Below are 20,357 nucleotides of genomic sequence, written 5' to 3' on the forward strand. Positions count from 1 at the left end.
GCCAGGAAAATAAACAAACTTGTTCGTCCTCCGTCTTCGTGGCCAAATCCTTGAGACATCTATGGCATTGCCTGGTTGAAGCAGCAATGTCGTAATGCGCCTATGGATCAGCCTTAAAAGCGAAATGGGACACCAGAAAGCCTTGAGGAAATGTACATACCCCTGACCTGCAGCATACAAGTATATATTAGGACCTGTTGTGCACTCGAATACATTCTGTTGGCTGTGCCTACTAAGCTCCGTATTGGTAATAACTCGCACGACAAAGCTTTTCCATGTCCACGATGAAGTGATATTTTCATTAATCGCCCCCTAAGATGTGTTAGAACATTCGGTTAAACATACTGACCGATTGCTGCGATAGTTTTTGATTCTTTAACGTTGGTATTCAGTGTTTCGGCCGTCGCAGGCAGCGCGTCTCAGTAACAAATATACGACCGATTTAAGTTGGTAATTACATAGCTACTCTGTTCTAATACTTTTTGTAATTATTCTCGAAATAACTCGTGCTCTCAGTGTTGGTGTCCAGTATATGTGCGTGTTGACGTCAACACCGGGAAGATTGATCTGTTTGCCCTTCTTGGATCTGACCATGGCAACATTTGCTGCTTAGGATAATGAGCTGTTGTTTTGTCATACCTCGATACCTGTTCTATGAGAACCATCCAACTTCTTCATTGCGCACTCGGATGCCTCGGCATTGAGCTTGTATAAACAGAAAACAAAATCTGGAAGAATGCCCACCAAGCCGTACCGCATTCACAGCAGCCGTCGTGTAAATGTATTATTTCTTCGGATAATTGTCTCCAAGTTGAGGGATTTTATGGGAACTTTTGCGTTCTTGGCTTATCAGTGTTGGCAGACATGCTCGGGTTACCACTTCATTCGCCTCGGAAAAGCTATTCAGTTGCTGTCACAGTCAGGATGCAGATCACATGTTTGTACTTGTAGAGTGTTTTCAAGGCTGTTGCTGTTTAACGTAGACATCGATTCGTATTGTATTTCGCTGAGTCTGCGGTGTTTGTCTAACTGGGTTGGCATCGTAGAGCTGCGGTCAGATGGGTGTATGTCCTTGGCCCCTACGAGAGCAATGCCACCGCCATGTCCGACTGGAAAGGAGAGTTTGACTTTGAAGCCATGAACTAATATCATTGTGGAGCATCACAAATCCGAGACTTATCATCCTGGTGGTTGTAAAATGGCTCCGAGATGCGGGTTTTGTCGAAGTGGAATGGTATCGGGCACCGGACATTGGGCAACGTACCTGTAGCTTGATGCGCAGGATCTGCATAGCAAACTACGTGCCAGGAGTTCAGAGGAGAGATGGACTTGAAACTCAGCCACCTAATCGTCGACCACGAACTTATATTGTACACGAGCTAGCCCTGCCATGTAACATGGCAGACTGGTACTTGTCAGCTGGATCAATTTGGCGAATGGCTAGATCAAGGGTGGTAATTGGTGAGTTGGCCAGTTCTTACATGGTGTTCATGCAAGAGCTTGAAAGTGGTATTTATCTGCGGGAAACGAATCCGGAAGAGGGTTGTGGTGTTAGATCCGAGCACCCAATGGAGTGGAATGGGATGCAGCCAAGCCTCAAACAAAAAGTCCGAAAGTGTAAAAACTCCATGTTTTTGATACCAAGGGGTGGATACTCCGTGGCTATGGTGGTTATTAGGTGCTTAGATCTCATACATTTTGTTTTAGGTTGGGAGTCACATCTCGAGACAAATTTCGCTTGTATGCGAGATGAATCTAGAGTTGATGAAGATATTGACGAGGAAAGTGCAGACTCAGCAGAATGGGAAGGAACGTTGAACAGACACAAGCGTTGAAACGCACGTGGCTCTGACCAGTTGACACTTGACGAACCAGACCAGACACTTCTCCTCACTGCAGAGTAGATGCATCATTGGCTGCACCACATTCATTGCCTCCGCGTGAAATATTTGGACAACTTTTGAAGACTTTAAACAACACGCAAGAGAGTGAAAAGAAAATTCACAGCAGACAAGATAAGGGCGGCAACACAACAACCGTTCAACATTCCCCCAGTCCACTGTCAAAGTGCAGGTCGTGTCAGACAGAGGCAGCCGGGCCAACCTAAGGCCTGTGCCAGTCGACTTCCAGCACTTGAGATGCCATCATCTCTCCACCAGGCCAAGGTTGGCCCAACTGCGGCACGAACTAAGATGGCTCACTGACTGTAAGGCAGGTTTCAGAGGCAACATTTGAACATGACAGAATTCATGGGGCTTTGGCTTAGCGCCGAAAGATGTGAAATGGGTGAACAGGCCTGGTGGGCCAGCGACACGCGACAGGGAAATTCATGCCAGCGCCATCAGCTCGAGGCAGAAGCGCCAGTTCAATGGATCCTGTCCGCTTTCAGAGACCAAACACAGCCCACGCCACACAATCCCGACATGGACTGCTCTCTGGGCTGGCCTGGTTCAGATTCACCCCTGACGCTTGGTGTCCGCTGATTTGCCAGAACATTTCTGGCGCTCCGACTCATTCGTAGCCGTTGGCATATGCAGCCTCGCCCCATCGCAAAGCTGCCAGCAAATCTGCCCAATCGTGGATTGGCGCCCACATCCAACTTCAAGCTTGCTCACACGCCGCACTTCTGGTGAGGCTGATAGAAGTGAAGTTGACAACCGTGCCTTTGCTTCATCATGAAGGAAACCCGTGTGTGCGGCAAACGCCAAAGTAGGGTGCAATCCTCGTGAGTTCATCCGGATGCATCTGTGCCCAACTAGTTTGACCGGGGTCTCGGCATCAACTTCATGAACAGCGACAACCTCCTGTGTATGGAGTGCAGGGGACGTTGTCGTGAGTTGGCCGGACAGACCTTCTTTTGACCTCCTACTGCCATAGCCTCACCCCCGTTTCGCTACCTTACATACTAGGTAGGCCGATTTCTTACAGGCCAGGCAAACGAACCAAGCAACAGTTTGGCCCGCCGTCTCTGTCAGTCAAGTGTGAATAGCACTGATATATGACCCGTGTGTTACCTCGCTTTGGTATGCGGTGGCCATGCTAAGCTCCTTCACCACGGACAAAGGACAAACACAAACATTACAGCCTGCGGCACTTGCTATTCACCACCTCTTCACCACTCGTTCACTTCTTTTGGTGAACCATATGACCTTGGTCATTGACAACTTGTAACCGAAGATCAGACTTGAACTGCCCTTGCATTCCTCCAGATGAGCCGTGGAGGCATTTACAAATCTTTGTATATGGGTCGACTGGCCTTGAAGACGCCGCGGAAGCGCAGCGCAAACAAACCTCCCCTCTCCGGACACAGCAATCATTTCCGGCCAACCAAGAGACGAACACCACCTATCATGAGTCTTCATGACAAACCGACTGCAGCCAGTGATGCTGAGGAGTCACTTTATGACAAACTGGCTAAAGCCAGTGATGCAGACAAAGTGGCCGCGAGCAAAATCATAGAGGCTCAGGAAACGGGTTTGCGCGAGCGCCATTCTAAAAGAGTCGACACGTTAGGATTTCCAGGCACTTATAGCGGTCGTGTGGAATATGAAATGGCACGGGCCGAAATGAAGAAACGGGAAAAAGACCTCGACTTTGACTCAAGGTGTCGTGCGGATGCTTCACCAGGGGAAATAAAGGCTGAAGAAATCATACAAATGCTTCGACAAAAGGACAGGGAACAAATATACGACAGAGCACCACCCCGACATGGGCATGCGAATCAGGCGCACAAGAGATTTGCCGGAGACCATTTCCTCTCAAACATCGACCTTATTGAGCAGACGGAACTGTTCAAGGTAGCACGTCAAATGCCTAAGGGTACTCATCTGCACATTCATCTCAATGCTTGCTTGCAGCCCTCAGTACTGTTGGACATGGCCGCAGAGATGGATGAAATGTACATCTGGAGCGATCGGGCATTGATTCACCTGCCCTCCGACCCAGATGGGAAACCAAATAGACGGAGGTACCTCAACTTTGATGCATGCGCAATAGAGTTCTCTATCAAAAAAGGGACAGTGAGCAAAACCGGCAACCTCTTCTCAGAGAACTATGAACCCAAACAGCTCATGAGGTTTAAAGAATTCATTCGCCGGTGGAACAAGCAGGCTCCTTATGGCGATCTAAACGCCATGCAGTGGCTTCAAGAAAAAGTACAGTTCAATGAAGAAGAAGCCCACGGGCCACTACAGACTGCAGGAGGGTGAGTTTTGGACGACAATATCCAAAGCCGAAGAAAGATTTGAAGCTAACAAGTCGGTGTGTAGAGCTTGGGAACTGTTCAACAACAGAACCAGGATGATGAAGGGCCTCTTTAACTACGAAACTGCTTTCAGAACGTATATCCGATTGCTTCTCCAGGACTTCGTAGGCGAAAAAATTCTCTATGCCGAAATTCGACCAACATTCATGTCAACCAACTACCTCTTTACTGACAAAGGGAAGCGCTTAGACAATAAGGGCATCATGCGTATTATTGTTGACGAGGTGACGAGCTTTCTGAAGAATCGAGGGCAGAACGGGCAGGTTGCAGGCAACGGACCCTTCCACGGCATCAAAGTTATTTACTGCACGCCTCGATCCTTGCCGAACAAGTCGATCGAAGTGGCGCTAAGAGAGTGTCGCGAGTTCAACAAATTATTCCCGGGCTGGATAGCAGGTATGGAAAAGATAGCCATCGCCGCGGTAATGCTCAACGAATCACTCTACTAATTCATGGGCAGGCTTCGACCTTGTTGGAGAAGAAGGCCAGGGCAAACCCCTGCACGAATTCGCCGACGAGTTTCAGAAATTTAAGAGGGACTGTGCAGACGAGGATGTCGAGATTCCCTTCCTGTTTCACTGTGGCGAAACGCTTGATATGGACACTGATACGGATGGTAACCTCATCGACGCACTCTTGTTAGGGGCGAAGCGTATCGCCCACGGTTTTGCGTTGACAAAACACCCACACATCATGGAGCAAATGAAGGCCAGAGGCGTTTGCTTAGAGCTGTGTCCGATCTCGAACGAAATCTTGGGCCTGACACCCCGTGTGGCTGGGCATTCAATGTATTCTCTTCTGGCCAACAACGTGCACTGCACAGTTAACTCTGACAATGGGACTATATTCCGGTAAGCTCCTGGATCTCTCTCTACAGCACATTCTCTCCTAGGAGTGAGCGTTGACTAACATGAAGCGTCAATACGCAGGTCTTCCCTATCACACGATTTCTACCAGGTTCTGATTGGCAGAGGCGGGCTCGGTCTCTATGGCTGGAAACAATTGGCTTTGTGGAGTATAGATCACGCCTGTCTGGATGGCGAGGAGAAAAAGAAAGTGTTGAAGAGCTGGGAAGGTCAATGGGAGGATTTCCTCAAGTGGATTGAGAAACAGTACGGCGATGAGTTGCTCAAGTGGGAGCAAGAGTCAAACAAGAGGTCTTCCAGTGGTTTGGGGAAAGTATGACAATGACTGTGCGGATTGGGTGAATGGAAGGAATGGCGACAGACTACAATGGGTTTAGCACAAGGTCCTGGAGGATGAGGCTGTCGGGTTTATTATCGTCAGAGTCACACAAAGTCGAAGAATCAATACCGGAGGAGATTTGCAAAGCAGGCAGAGGCTCACGAGGCGGAGCGCTGCAGTTGGGAGGGGTCCGTTGGCCGCTCGGACGATATTGCGGACGGCATTGCAGACCACATGAGGCAACTGAGGTCAGATGTGTTGCTCTGACATCAAGCGAGGCAGGGCAATAACAGCAGGGCTTCGCATCATGCCCATGAAATGGGTGATAGAAAAGGTGCGCAAAACCTTTTTCAAATGGCAAATGGACTTGGCGACCACTCAGATCACGACCAAGATTGAAAGGAGGCTGAGGGGCAATTTGAGGAGGCTTGGACTGTGCTCGGGGACACAAGGTCCAGAGAGGCGAACCAGTCCATCGAGTGCGACAGGGCGAATGGATGGCCAGGACTATTTACGAAGGCGTTGTAAAGAGGGTGAGCAATCATAGATGAGGGGATTTTTCAATTTTCATTTTTATTTATGGTCATTGTAGATGATACAATTGAACTAGAGCAAATGAATGATATTTTTTTCAATATGTCAAGTACTCTTCTTGAAGAGGTCAAGTCTGGTTGAACCACCAGTTTTTGACTGCCGAGCATCTCAAATCCTTCAAATCAAGCACCAATCACCTCTGGAGCGTTGAGCGTGGTGGCTGCACGTCTCGGGCCGGGAAGCGGCACAACACTGAACTCAGCCACGAGCTAAAGCACAATCTTCGCCATTTGGCAGCCTCACCCATGCAAAAACCAACCAAATATGGAGTCGAACAAGTAAACTGGCTGCTCGACTGTTCGACTCTTGTGCACATCCATACCTGTACAGACCTTGCCGGGATGGTGTGGGCTGGCGTCACCCCAAAATCTCCTTCCCTTTTCTTTATTTGAATCCCGCTCTCCCATCTTGTCTTCTCGTCTTTCCTTTGGCAATGCCCTGCTCTCTCATCAGTCCTCATCACCATGCCCTTCAATTGAATTTGCTTAGCAAGTCGAGCTCGTTGAGCAGAGGTTCGCAACCACAGCATCGCGACCTTGACCAGGACGTCCTCAACGACATCCGGACCCCATCGCTCTCGCAACCCCAGATCAAGGTTGCATCAAGCAGCCTCTCCGCGGTCTTGGCAAAAGATTGAGGCTCACAACCACCGTACTGTATTTTATTATACATTGACAATCCCATAGCTAACCCCCAACACCAACATATCATTTCATCATGTCATCCTCCCAACCAGGTGATGCATCCTGGAAATGGTTCCCCGACGCCAAATTAGGATGGTCTCTCGACGTGGTGAATCTGCTCGTCGTCATCGGCGAGTCTTCCATCGCAGAACACTCCCAAGCTATCACGGCTTCTCTTCCCGGCATGCTTCCTCGCATCTTGCCTGCGCCGCAAGCTCTTCTCAAGCCATCGCGGCCAACTAGAATGCCCGAGACACACGCTCGTATGACGGGTGTATACAGCGGCACTACACTTGAGTCAGTCGGATTCTTTGCCAACATCATTACGCCCCTCGACAACCTACCCGCTTTCAGTTTCAAAGTCCTCGAAATCAAGCATGCAGAGCGGCCTGTGGAGCGAGTTCCCAAGGTAGCTGTAGGGATGCTGCCTGCCGCTTTCGCCGCCGTCAAAAGGATGATGATGAGGATAAAGCAAGGCAAAGGCAAGCAAGTTGACGAAAGTGATGAGAAACACGGCGAACAAAGAAGGCCGTCACATCCAGGAGGGGATGTAGAATCCGGACCTAGTACAACAGAGCAAGATCATGATTCCAACGGTGCAACGACGACTGGTCGTCCTCGACGCCAACTCACGGTTCAGTTCACCGACGAAACCCTCGCAGACATGACGGAAGCAAACTGTCCGCCAGGCTACTCTCTCCCACGACGACGCTCAACTGCCCGGGAACGCGCCCAAGACCTCCTCACCTCGCCTACCGTCGCAGTAGGTGGCAACCGTCCAGCCGTGCCAGCCAAGCTCTTCTCCCCAATCCACATCCTCTCCATCTTCTCCTGTGCCCTCAGCATCGCCCTCATCATTACCGCCATCATCTGCCAAGACGGCACGGCCATCCTCGCCGTTACCCTCATCTCACTGGCATCCACGGTCGTCGGCTATGCCTCCTTCTGGCGGCCAATCCTCATGAAGCGCAAGCACACAAACGAAGTACCTCGCGGAGACGTCCTTATCCGCACTCGCGAAGGAGCTTTCGTCCTGGTGCGTTGCTCCGAAGAAGTCGCCCGGGAACTGTACTCCGGCACAGAAGAATGCGAGTACTACGTTGGGGGTAACACCTACCGCGGCTTGATGGCCCTAGGCACAATGCTCCTCATGGTTAGCGTTGTGCTGCTCGGAAACTGTACATGGGAGCTCAAAGTCTTCATCGGCGCGTCTTACATTGTTCTCAATGGCCTATACTGGGGCCTTGGTATGATTCCGCGGTCCCATTTCTGGGATTTATCCCGGTATGAATGGGAGGATGTGACGCTTCCAGATGCTGGCAAGGCGCATCTAATTACGAATGAGCAGGACCAGCGTGAGGGCCACCCCTCATTCACTAGAACGCTGTGGTATGCCATCCGGGAGACCAAGCTGATAGGCTGGGTCGAGAGGAGTGGTGCTGCGCCGAGCACAGAACAGTGGAAGAAGTGGCTTCATGAGGCGGAAGATGCTGCTAAGAAGGGCGAGAGGGAATGGCCTGCTGTCAAGCGGAAGGATGACATTTTGAAGGAGAAGCTGAGAGAGGGTGAGGTGTATGATCGGGCGGCACAGCATGCGCCAGTTACAGAAGTTAGACCGCCGCCTGATTCGGGAAATCGGTGGACCAAGGATGGCACGTTTTAGAAAGATGTTTCGGAAGAAGCGTTGATATCCGGCATGGCGTGTTAATTTTTGGTATATTTTGTCAGATTTTTTAGATATCCTATCTTGTTTTTTTGCATAGAATGGGCGTTGAATACCAACTTGAATTTTGGGAGGTTTATCTCACAAACAATTGTGTTTTATCCATCAAACGTTTCATCAACGGTCACAGATCGTTGCTGTATGTTACTGGTGGTCATGACATTTTGAGTACAAGTGACAAAGTTTGCACTCTTGTAGCAATCACTCAGAATGCTACGTACTGTCGCACACTGCGTTGTGTGCTCATGGATAAGTAGCTTCCGTGGTTCTGGGTTCAGTACAGCGGCTTACACGCAGAGAGACCATACGTGGTGGTTGTGAGAGCAAATTTCATGTATTGAATCAGCAAATGAGTAAAATCTGGTCTACGCAAAACGTCAAACTGCTCCGCCGCCTCAAATATAACTAGTTAACAGAACCGCAATGTCAAAACGCCGCCTCTCCATGCCCCCAACTCAAAAAGACGCCATATGTGCATGTCCCAACGCCATTGAGCCTGAACCCAGACCCAATATTTGTTTCACAACTTTTTATAGCGCCCATAGAACTAGTCGTCGAAATACACGCCCTTCTTCTGGCCAATGTCAATCATGCCGCCTCGGAAGCTGCCCTTCTTCTTCTTGTTCTTCTCCTTCGTGAAGCCCTTCCCTTTGGTAACAATGAGGTCTTCATGAGCCCGCTGCGAGTAGCTCATTGATACGTATTCGTTTGAAGCGAATCGAGGGTCCACCTTGATGTTCTTGGGGATACGGGAGAATGGCTCATTCTGCTTCTTGCGCTCTTTGATGACTGGATTAGGAGGCAGAGGTGGATCTTCAACCTCTGGTTTGGGAACAGGAGACTGATTGTCCAGAGTTACGGAGGTATCGGACGAGTCCTTACGCGTCGAGCCCTTCTTCTTGGACTTGCCCTTGTCTGAGTCGGAGTCAGAGTCGGAATCAGAGTCAGACGAGGATGAATCGGAGGACGAATCGGACTCAGGAAGAGCCACCTTGGCTGCCGCTGCAGCCTCAGCTTCACCATCACTGTCACTATCGCTGTCAGAGTCGGACGAGCTGTCGCTATCAGAAGAAGAGTCGGAGGACGAGGCTTTGTCAACATCCATTTTGCCGTCGTCGCTGGAATCGCTGTCGGAATCGGAGCTGTCAGAATCAGCTTTAGTCTTGGCCGCCTTGGCGGTCTTCTGCTTCTTTGTGCGAGGTTCATCATCTGAGTCTGAGCTTGAGTCAGAGTCCGAATCGCTAGAGTCAGAAGAGTTGGAGGAGCTAGAATCGGCGGGCGCCTTGCGCTTCAGGTTTTTGTTCTCGCCGGTGCCTTTCTTAACAGTCGAAGTAGTTTCTTTTTCGCTTTCGCTTTCACTTTCGCTGTCGCTGTCGCTATCACTGCTCTCACTTTCGCTGGAGCTGCTCGATTCATCGCTAGACTCGTCGCTGGACTCATCCTCAGACTCGTCCTCCGATTCTACCTTGCTGGTCTGACCGCTCTCCCAGGTCTTGAAAATCGAAACCAGGGAGTTGTCGCTCTCTTTCGAGGCAGCAGACGCCCAGCCATTCTTCTCAACTTCTTTCTGGAAAGCGGTGTGGGCTTTGGTGAAGGAGTGTTCGTTGAGGAAACTCCCGACGAGGTTTAAGAGTTCGGCGGGAGGTGCAGAAGCGACCTCTCCCTTGGAGGAAGAGGCCGCCTTGGAGCTTTTCTTGGCCATTTTATCGGCTTTTTTGGACGCCTTGGTGGCAGTACTGGGTGTTGTTGTCGCTTTGGCGGTGTTGCTGGTGTTGTTGGAGAAGAGCCAGGAAGGCGGGCCGCTAGAACCTGACATGTGCTTTAATGGCACGCAGATAGAAAAGAAAATTGTAATTTCAGACGGGCAGTAGAATATCCCAGATCGCTAAAGCAATGCTCAATGCTGACGCCAAATTGTAATGAGTGACGACTTTTTTTGCAGTCGAATGCAACACTCACCGTAACCGCAAGTTCAAAAGAAATCGAATCGTTGGAAAAATTTCTGTGGGAACCAGCCTTTTTTGGCAGGGGTCCTGCAGGTGGGGCAGAGACCATTTGCCTGCACACTTGAGCAGGTGTTCAATTGCTCCTTATCGCTTATCAGGTACAAACATCAAGCGCCACTTTCCGCTTCCATTCCGCGCCAGCCTTGAATGAGGAAGTACCCTGGTACTCTGTGCAACAAGATCCGTGTGGGCCTTGGGCATGTTGGGGTCTTGTTGGTACTTGGTACTTGTGCTTTTCAATAACAACATCACCAGAGCTTCGTTGGACAGCTCCAACTCGCCTTTGTTCTCTTGCAACCAGTGTTGCTTGCCATTACATCTTCCCAGCCACGCCGGCGTCCTCGATTTCTCCTGCGAATGCCCACAGTCACATCAGGCGTGTTTTTATCTTCAGCTCACTTACTCCCTTTGTTTGGCTCCGCGCCACTGAAATTACTGTCTCCAGCTAACCGCTTTCCATTTGTTACTACAAGAGCAAACGCCAATCTCCCATCCACACCCCCCTGCTGATGTAGCAACAAGCCAGCCTAACCCTTCTCACGCGCCTTCTTCTCTAATTACAGACCGGCAGTGGTTTTGGCTTGGGTTCCGCGATCTGCGGTGTCTGCCTTGAATCATGAATGCAACAAAGCGCAAGTTTAATGCTTTGCTTCAAGGTCTAAGCAGCCCTCGACCTTCTCCTTCCGAGAAAGACGCAGAAGACAAGATGAACGCCAGCACCCGATATGGCACCAGCACTGCGAGCAACGATGCGATTCTTCAGAAGCGAAGGCGACTAGGATTTCCCGAATCGACTGCCCCGACTCTGCTCAGTCCATCGCATACTACTACTTTCTCCAACGTGGTGCTTAGAAGGTCTGGCACACAGCTAAATAACAAATCTACGAGCCAAGCGCCGGCGAAATACTGTCCTGGGGATAGGGACGAGCTGCTCAAACGGTTGGCAACGTTTCAAGAAATCACAGCCTGGACACCCAAGCCTGACAAGGTCAACGAGATCGAATGGGCCAAACGAGGATGGATATGTCAGGGGAGAGAGAAGGTTCGGTGTGTATTGTGCCACAAAGAGCTTGTTGTGAAGCTCAATCGGAAGGAAACGGATGGAAAGGAAGTGCCAGTGTTGGTATCATCTGAGATTGGTACGAACATCACAATTGACACACCTGAGCTTTCCATGAATATTACTGACAAAAAGCAGCCGAGGCTTTGGTTGACAAATACTCTGAACTCATCATTTCCTCGCATCAACAAGAGTGCTTGTGGCGAAAACGTGGATGTGATGGTAAGCCAGAGCCCGTCGGCGTGTGGTTAAAAGCAGCTCTACTAACCGACGACATCAAGATACCCTTCTCCGACTCTCGTTCTCGAACACATCAACGATACTAGCAGCATTGCGGCAACGATATGACGAGCTATGCGCGAGAACGCCTTTCCTTCCATACGAGTTCAACCTACGCTTACCAGACGAAGTCAATATCGACAATATTCTTTCTCAGCTCCCTGCCGACTTCTTTACCGAACCGCCGCCGACCATCGACAAGTCTGGAGCAGTAGCTACGGATAAACCGCCCAACCGAGCCGCATTGGCGTTGGCATTGATGGGGTGGCAAGGCCTCACAAATCCACGGATTGGAGCAGTCCCCAACTCGGCGTCGTGCCACAGTTGCCTGAGACGGCTTGGACTCTGGATGTTCAAGAGTAAGGAGGTCGACGAGGATGGGCATGTTGTAGTTCCGGCTCCTATGGACTTCCTGGACCCGCTTCGCGAGCACCGTTTCTATTGTCCGTGGAAAAACGCACAAGCGCAAAGTCGAGCCGGTGTTCCGCATGGTGAGGCCAGCATGCCAGGGTGGAAGACACTGATTCAAACAATAAAGAATGAATCAGATTTGCGCCACGTCTACACTGGCAGGTCAAAAAGAGTAGGACAGCTTCAGGAAGGGGGGATAGGGTCTCCAAGTCCCGTTAGGAACGCACCAGGCACGCCAGGATCACCTAGCCCTGCCACTCCAGGAGCAAAGGTCAGCATAGACGCGCCATCAGTAGTAACACCGCAGGCAGGTACAGGAGAAGATGACGAGAAAGTTCGAGAAGCAAAGGACAAGGAGCGTTGGGCGAGGTTAAGAAAAGTAAAGAGCTTATTTGATACCAAAGGGTCACGGAAACTTCGAAGGGAGTTGGGCCGCCCGGGGACCAGCAACTCCAACAAATCTACGACTGGCACATGAAAGCATATTGTATAACTACGGGTCACGACAATCGAATCGCATATTAATATCCGGGCTTGGCCTACGGCCTTTACCGGCGTCATGAACTTAGAGGAAAAGACAGATCATCCGGCAAGTGGGCAAAGTCGATACATTATAATGGTAGATGATTGTATTATGATAATTTATAGTACAAAGAAATCTAAATCTTCCATTCAATGTCGTCAAATGACACAATAGGGCCAGTATATGTCACTGTATCCGCTTTCTTCGTTACGGATTCCTGTAATGTAAAACCAGCCATTTCCAAGATAGCCGTCCTTATTCCTCCCATCCCACCTCCATTCTTCAACTGTCCAGGACTCGCCATACCTGCAGCCGTGATGTATATCTGCGATGCCGCACCCTCTGAATCTCTCCACTTACCACCAAACTGGGCATTCAAACGATCCAGTTCCTGTTGCACCGTCTCTGCAAGAAGACCACACTTCTCAGCCCACCCGTTCCTCGTCTTATCCGCCTTCGTCAAAACCACCACCGTCCGGGTATTAGCTTCCGCCAACGTCCTCAACATCCACTTATCCTCGGGTAATAACCTCTTCTCAGACGATATCAATACCACCGCCCCGCGTAACATCCTCCTCGCTTGGAGGTACTTCATAATGGCATCTCCCCAACTAGCCTGGCTTCTGAAGCCGTACCCAGGCGTGTCCACCACTATCAGGCTATGTCTAGGCGGCGGCATGCCCTTTGGTACCAGTTCCCTGGGTATCTTGGGCAGTGGTCCTATTCCATAGGCGTTCATCAATGTCGTTCTGCCTGGTTTCTGGCTCACTCTCGCAGCCTTACCTTGGCCGACGAGGGCATTGAGAAAGGTTGACTTTCCAACGTTGGAGGAGCCGAGGACAACAATCTCGGGGATATGATTATTAATGGAGTGGTGCCGTAGAGCTTCGGCTGAGTAGAGGAATTTACATGGTGGTGCGAAGAATTTCTCGGCTGCGGAGAGCTGTTGAAGTTGGGGTTTGGTGGTGCGTGCTGTTACGTGGTAAGGTGAGGATGGATTAGGTTCGTGTCGTACAGATTTGCATGCTAGGAGGGTTTGCTTGTATGGACCGGATATGCTGGTGTCTTGTGGTGCTGTAGATTCGTGTTGTTGTGGTTGCACGGTGCTAGTTGATGAAGTACGGGGAGGTGAAGTGGTCGGTGTTTGTTGTTGCGAAATGGTACTAGAAGGTTGGGGTTCTTGATTCTTTTGTAATCCCGAGTCTTGATCCAAAGGTTTCTGAGTTGGACGTGATACGGGTCGTCGTGTTGGTCGTTGTCTTATACATTGGTTCGCTGAGACTGAAAAAGGAGCTGCATGAGATACCACGACGCGTGGAAACGACCATAGCTGCCTCGGGCTCCATTGCCTCAACGGCGCCATCCTGACTATAACGATGAGTGATCGAGACGCAAATATTGCATGACGAAAAAATGAAGACTATTGATACCGTTAAGTGAGTGATGGATGAGGTTGAGTCTTGGATCCACGGGTGTTGCACCTCCAAAATATTATGTAACCCCACAACAACTCTCAAACTCCACATTCAACGACTCATTGAGTCCAAGCCAAAAACTCATCAGACAAGCACCTCTATGAAACATCAACGAGGTCACTGAGACTCAACTTGACAAATCGACTCCAAACCTTTCAAGGCACGCATCAATTCAATCTCTTTGAATTGCGCAAATACGAAAAAAATACACAAATTATCAGCCAAAGCACACATCTCAGGCAACAACATCTACAGCCTCAAATTCAGCCGACACAACCATGACCGTCTCACTTGCCGAGCTAGATGCTCACGAGCAACCATCAGATGAAATGCGCACAGAATGGAAACACTTTTCTCGCTTAGAGCCGTCTGTTCTAGTGCAGGATCCCAGGATCGATGACCCTCGACTCCCACTATCTGAGAATGGATTCCAGACCGCAGGACAGATTACAAAGAGTCAAATAGCCGATGCATTTGCAGAACTGGGAGATGAATTCAGAGAGTTTGCTGATGGTGATGTTCCCATCATTTATCACTCGTTGCTACCTGGTAAAGTCCCCCTTTACAGACGGCATATCACATTCCGTCCTTCACCATTCAAACCTCTCACCACAACTATACTAACACAACATCCCAGGTCTCCTGGTAGTACCAAATCTCGTTCCACCAACCATACAAAAAGCACTTCTATCAAAAATGCTCCACAGAGACCTATCCAACCCCAAACACCAAACCAACATGCACCTTCACTACACCCTCCCCTACCCATCACCCTCAGACCCAAACCCAAATCCTCTTCACCCATCCTTCTTCACCCTCTCCCCCGACTCCTCCACAACATTCACGCCCAAAGACCCAACCGTCCACAAGCCCCTCACCCCACGACAAGTCCTCAACCGCCGCCTCCACTGGGTGACCCTCGGTGGCCAGTACGACTGGACGAACCGCGTGTACCCAGACTCCGAACCGCCCCGTTTCCCTGCCGATCTATCCCAGTTCCTAGAGAAGCTGTTCCCCGAAACACTTGCCCAGGCGGCGATTGTGAATTTCTACAGCCCCGGAGATACGATGATGATGCACAGGGATGTGAGTGAGGAGACGGACAGGGGACTCGTGAGCTTGAGCTTCGGCTGCGACTGTTTGTTCATGATTGCGCCGAATGGAGGGGCTCTACAGGATGAAGGAAAGGGAGTTGGGAATGGTGAAGGAGACAAGAAATATCTGTTGCTGAGGTTGCGCTCCGGTGATGCTATTTACATGACTCAGGAGTCGAGATATGCTTGGCACGGTGTACCGAAGGTACTCAAGGGGACGTGTCCAGAGTACTTGGAGAATTGGCCAGCTGAGAATGGGGAATATCCCGAGTGGGAGGGATGGATGAAGAATAAGCGGATTAATTTGAATGTGAGGCAGATGAAGGACTAGACTTATATTTCAAAGTCACATAAAAGATAACGGAAAGATATATGAATGATGCAGACCTCTATGTATTAAGATCTAGGTATACAGTCCGTGTGCCGTGCACACACGCCCCAAAGCATGAATATAAAGATATACAAGTCGCTGCAGCTATTCTGATCCATGCGGACATCAACAATCAGTGCCGTGCTTTTCGCCAAGTAACACCAACGTTCCTTATGCAAACCCAAATCCTTGCGCATTCTCCAACGCCATGCCTAAACGCTCTCGCAATACTTCCTTGTCCTTGTACTCTGGTAACAATAGCGTTCCGTAACATGTGTATGCCGTGGGTAGGTGGCCGCCGCTACCCTCCTCTTCGCCGTTCTTCTGTACTACAAATTGCAAGTTTCGCATTCCACCCACCGGCACACGATCTGATGCAGTGACGAATTCAAGCAGTTTGCGCTTCATCCTGTCATCGTATCTCTTCACAATGGACCAAAAGTCCTTGACTGTGTGGTGCGAGGAGTCCCAGCCAACGTACCGAGTGTATCTTCGTAGTTCTGAAATGTCGATGTCCTGCACACCCTCCACGACAGATTGCAAAATCGAGGGCGTCAACAGAGTGAGCGACTTTACATCTAAGCACGCCCGAAAGCCACGCTCGAATGCTCGGAACTGAGGTTGAATGGACACATCGGTAAGATAACGAATGTAATCGCTGACGTATTCATCACGATTCTCATTCGTAACCAGCGGCGCCTCATCGTCGGATGCGGGGAGGCCGCTTCTCGTTGGAGGTGTCGGGATGCCCTGCGGCCAAGAAGAGTTCTCCTTTGTCATGGGGAGAGTTACATCGGAGCCGAAAGCGCCAACGGAGAATTCATACGTTCTTGCGAACACATCCTCTACCAAGCCGTCCTTCTCATCCCACTCTTGCAGCGCTGTGAGTCCATTTGCTAATTCTGGCCAGCCATCCGCAATGTGGTAAAGCTCCTCCACAGGTTGACCCAAGAGCTTTCTGTAAAGTGCCTTGGGGAAGGTTATTGGAAGTGTCAAGCCGTTGTAGACAGCTAGTGACATCAACAAGCCTACCATCTCAAACTTCCATTCTTCGACCAGTGATCCTGGGACGAACCATGCCATCCTTGTCCTGTCGTCAACCGTGAAAGCCCCATACTTAGGATCTAGACATTCAGCAATTGCCATTCGAAAGAATTCCTGTTGAACGCCGCCCGAGTCAAATCCCTCCTCGCCGCCGGAGCCCTCCCCCAAGTGAACTTTCAAAGGTCTGAGCAGTTCTCTCTCCTGCCGTCTCCAAAGTTGATCAAATGCATCTCGGAGTACGTGCTCTCTGCTAATTGCAAGCACCAAGTAACGTGAAGAGGCGGTCTTGAGCAAATCCTGCAAGACATGCTTATGGTGAGTGTTGGTAACGAGACTTCCCGGATCAACAATAGCGCCCATCCGGGTCTTCAGGGAGCTGGATTCTTCGAATGTTCTGCTCATCCTCGAAAAGTTGATGGACCGGAAAAGGGAAACCAACGTCTCCGGGCTGAAGAGGTACGGGTGATCCAGAATGTGATGTCGTTGCCTGGTTGAAGTGAAATCAATCCACGCGACGGGAACTTCCATGGCATCCAATCGCTCTGAAAAATAGTCTACCCGAAACTGTATGTCGCCGAGAAGCAGCATATTTCTGTTTGCATCTACAGGGAAAGTTAGCTAATGGTCTGAGCCCAAGAGTCATAATATAGCAAAGTCACTCACACAATGTGGCAATAAGAGACATCGCCCCATGAAAGGGGGTGTCATTTGCGTACTCGGGTCGCCCGTTCCATTCCTGAAGAAGTACCGCCCTCGCCCAGTCCAGCAGAAGCGTGGGGACTCGAGTTTCGTGCAGCAGACGTTCTGCTTGGGTAAAATCGAGGATGCGAACTGGTCCACTACCGACAAGATCCAGTTGATTTAGCAGCAGGCCTAGTACGTCAATACCAATTGCCTCCTCCGCATCGCCATCCCACTCTGCAATTTCTGCGAAGCACTTGCGGGCTGTAATGGCACAGAAGAGCCTTCTTGCTAGTCGTAGAGCCAGTTCATTGGAGAAGATGTCATCATACTCCAGGCAAACTGATGACGGCTGACGGGCAGCCGCACCCTGTCCAGCCAACACAAGTCCGCTGGAACGAATACGAGACATTTCGTATAGCGTCTTGGAGTCCGGCGCACAGGGGGCTGCCGCTACCAAAGCATGAAGACAAATTGACATGATGCAGCCAGCTTCAAAATTAGACAAAGATGGTTTCTGGTAGTCTCCAAAAAGCTTTCTTGCCGGCAGTCTAGTCGAACTTAGTACCTCTGGTGGCACAAACAAGCTCTTGGCCGCCATCCAAAGACTATGGAGGACGAGACTAGGTGCCACCCTAGTCATCCGCAACATGCAGTACCAGAGTGTTTGAGAGTCAAATAACTTGCCGTCTTTGGTGAAGGACTTGACCAGTGAGTGAGGATCACTCATCACATTGAAAATGGTCTGTTCGTTGAAAGCTTGCCACTTTCTGGAAGATAAAACAGCAGCTTTCAGCCCGCGGTTGGCCCTGTTTCTTTCCAAGCGTTTCGACTTATTCTGCGGTTTCGGGTGGCTTTCCGACAAGGTCAGCGGACCAAAGAATTGCTTCTCCTCGGTACTATCCTCTTGAAATACATCACATATGAAGTCTATCAATTCAACATTTAATTGGCCCAGAGCCTGGGGTAAGGGATATTCTTTCCAAGACTCATCAGCTTCGGGTGGAGCTTTGCTGTGGTCCGCCGAGATTTGATTATGCCTCCTAGTTCTTGCTATAGTGAGTGCGTTGTTGGGCGACGGATCCTCCTCAGAATCTCCATGCTCTGACGAGACGGGATCAACTTCTTCAACAGGAGGCGGAGACAGGCAAGGAACATTCTCGAAAAAGGCTGGTTTGAGCGGAATTTCTGGCACAGTTCGGCCGATAACCCCTGGCGTTAACTTTGGAGCACGAGGCCTCTTATCCCCATGGAAATTATTCGACTTTTGGGGTGGCTTTTGTCCATCGTTTGGCACAGGTGGGGGTAGCGGCTCTAGAGATGTCTTCTTCTGTGGCTTTGACGCGGCCGTCGTTTTGATGGAACCCTTAGTGTTTCTCTTCCGCCTTGAAGAATCCCTGGGGAATATTGTATCGTCGGGGAGGGCTGCAGGCTCGGCAACTGGCTGGTTACTGTGTTCTATGTCCGGCGTCGGTAGCGACTGTGACGATGATTTGGATGAAGAGTGTCGACTGAGTGATTGAGCGGCATTCCCAAGCCTCAACGCCGAAGCTTGCCCACTTTCCTTGGGTTGGAGTGGTTTCAACGATGAGCCGGGGTCGCTGGCCTCAGAAATTTGTTCGGAGAGAGCTTGTAGTCCCTGAGGAGTAAGCCACTCCAGCATCTTGAAAGCTACTGTGCCAAAGGTTGAAGCTGCAAACGACCTGTAGTCGCGGCTCACAGGTTTCTCCGCTATATTGACTTTGTTGTTGCCAACATCAGATAGGTCTTTGTTGTGACAGTTGCGCCTACGTATCCCCGCCTCCGGAGTTTGTCGCCGGGTTTGAGCATTCGTGGGCTCGTTCGCTAGGCCCTCTAGAATGGAGACCCGACACCGCCCACCAGACGACAAAAGCTTCGGTTTGGATTCGGCACCCACAGAATTCTTGCGCGGCCCTGGCGACCCGGGAGCTTTCGGTGATGTGGGCTCGGAGAGGGTTCGAGGCCGTGGTCGCTGCGTGGAGAAGATCAGATTATTCACGGCCGGGGGTGGATCGTTTGATCGTCGCAAATACGGGCAGAGACCTCTGTCTGCATTATCCTGGCTGGCGAGATAAACAGCAAGTGTTCTCGCACTTGTGGGATTGTAGCGGCGAATGGGTGCCTTGCCTGCGAGGCGCTTCCGACCCGTGAAGCAGGTGGCAGTGGTGCATTGGGGAGAACCGCAACCGTTTCGGAGCTGTGCGATGTACCTAGTGAGGAGCAAGGAGATTAGTGTCGGGAAGAGATTTTGATGAGCAGAGGGCACGACGAGGAGGTTGGTCGCGGGCAGACAAACATACCTTTCAACAAGTAGCTGGAAGTCATGACGCCTACTAGCACGATATATGGCCAAGACTCGCCGCGGGTTTTCCACATCTTGGAGATACTCGTGAAGTTCTGCCGGCGCGTCGTCAGGTAAGCGAGCAAAGGGAGCTTCCTGCCAAAGGCCAGCTTCCAAGTCTATAATGTCGGTCGAGTGAAGTTGGTCGCAGGCATGGGGATCTGAGTTGCCACCATGACCAGGATCGGTATGCGCCGAGGCGCTCATGATGAACGATGTACTGTGTTCAGGTGATGCATCGGCTGTGTCCTGCCGCCCTGAGACGTGGAGTATTTCAATAAGGTCAAAGATGAACTTCTTCGTGCGATGATAATTGCGAGATGCCTTGGGGCAAAGGCAGAGGTGAATACGAGATGAGACAGGTGGTGCAGACGGTGATGACGGATGGTTGAGCAGGTCAACTCTGGTCTGGTCTGGTGGCGCTTGCCGGGGACTAAAGCACCAGCGGCTGTCAACGCTCAAACGGATCAACTAAATTGCAGGCAGGGCAATCTGGGGACCGCCGTTAGCGGGATGAAGACTCCGTAAGTCCACATGGACTCATGCATGCAAACATTGATTGAAACCAGCACCAGTTGACTCTTGAGACGTCAATGCACCATG

The 20,357-nt window shown here is 50.5% G+C and overlaps 7 protein-coding genes across 7 annotated transcripts; 4 read left to right on the forward strand and 3 right to left on the reverse strand.

The window, feature by feature from the left end:
- Positions 1-3,209: 3,209 nt before the first annotated feature.
- VFPPC_01741 (adenosine deaminase) lies at positions 3,210-5,449 on the forward strand (the record flags this gene model as incomplete). The annotated part of the gene is made up of 4 exons (XM_018281515.1): positions 3,210-4,204; positions 4,269-4,660; positions 4,725-5,115; positions 5,194-5,449. The coding sequence occupies 4 exons, from the start codon at positions 3,210-3,212 to the stop codon at positions 5,447-5,449; spliced, it is 2,034 nt and encodes a 677-aa protein (XP_018150263.1).
- Positions 5,450-6,760: 1,311 nt separating this feature from the next.
- Positions 6,761-8,389, forward strand: VFPPC_01742 (hypothetical protein; the record flags this gene model as incomplete). Its single annotated transcript, XM_018281516.1, has 1 exon — positions 6,761-8,389. One exon carries the CDS (start codon positions 6,761-6,763, stop codon positions 8,387-8,389), a length of 1,629 nt encoding a protein of 542 aa, XP_018150264.1.
- A 607-nt stretch (positions 8,390-8,996) lies between these two features.
- On the reverse strand, positions 8,997-10,265 carry VFPPC_01743 (hypothetical protein; the record flags this gene model as incomplete). The annotated part of the gene is made up of 1 exon (XM_018281517.1): positions 8,997-10,265. One exon carries the CDS (start codon positions 10,263-10,265, stop codon positions 8,997-8,999), a length of 1,269 nt encoding a protein of 422 aa, XP_018150265.1.
- An 806-nt stretch (positions 10,266-11,071) lies between these two features.
- VFPPC_01744 (C3HC zinc finger protein) lies at positions 11,072-12,683 on the forward strand (the record flags this gene model as incomplete). Its single annotated transcript, XM_018281518.1, has 3 exons — positions 11,072-11,594; positions 11,654-11,737; positions 11,797-12,683. 3 exons carry the CDS (start codon positions 11,072-11,074, stop codon positions 12,681-12,683), a joined length of 1,494 nt encoding a protein of 497 aa, XP_018150266.1.
- A 181-nt stretch (positions 12,684-12,864) lies between these two features.
- On the reverse strand, positions 12,865-14,091 carry VFPPC_01745 (GTP binding protein (EngB); the record flags this gene model as incomplete). Its single annotated transcript, XM_018281519.1, has 1 exon — positions 12,865-14,091. One exon carries the CDS (start codon positions 14,089-14,091, stop codon positions 12,865-12,867), a length of 1,227 nt encoding a protein of 408 aa, XP_018150267.1.
- A 390-nt stretch (positions 14,092-14,481) lies between these two features.
- Positions 14,482-15,628, forward strand: VFPPC_13145 (oxidoreductase; the record flags this gene model as incomplete). Its single annotated transcript, XM_018290922.1, has 2 exons — positions 14,482-14,752; positions 14,841-15,628. The coding sequence occupies 2 exons, from the start codon at positions 14,482-14,484 to the stop codon at positions 15,626-15,628; spliced, it is 1,059 nt and encodes a 352-aa protein (XP_018150268.1).
- A 210-nt stretch (positions 15,629-15,838) lies between these two features.
- VFPPC_01746 (HECT-domain (ubiquitin-transferase) domain-containing protein) lies at positions 15,839-19,961 on the reverse strand (the record flags this gene model as incomplete). Its single annotated transcript, XM_018281520.1, has 3 exons — positions 15,839-17,313; positions 17,375-19,623; positions 19,714-19,961. The coding sequence occupies 3 exons, from the start codon at positions 19,959-19,961 to the stop codon at positions 15,839-15,841; spliced, it is 3,972 nt and encodes a 1,323-aa protein (XP_018150269.1).
- Between the last annotated feature and the right edge of the window lie 396 nt (positions 19,962-20,357).

Source organism: Pochonia chlamydosporia, chromosome 1, assembly GCF_001653235.2.
Source record: "Pochonia chlamydosporia 170 chromosome 1, whole genome shotgun sequence".
Lineage (NCBI taxonomy): Eukaryota > Fungi > Ascomycota > Sordariomycetes > Hypocreales > Clavicipitaceae > Pochonia > Pochonia chlamydosporia.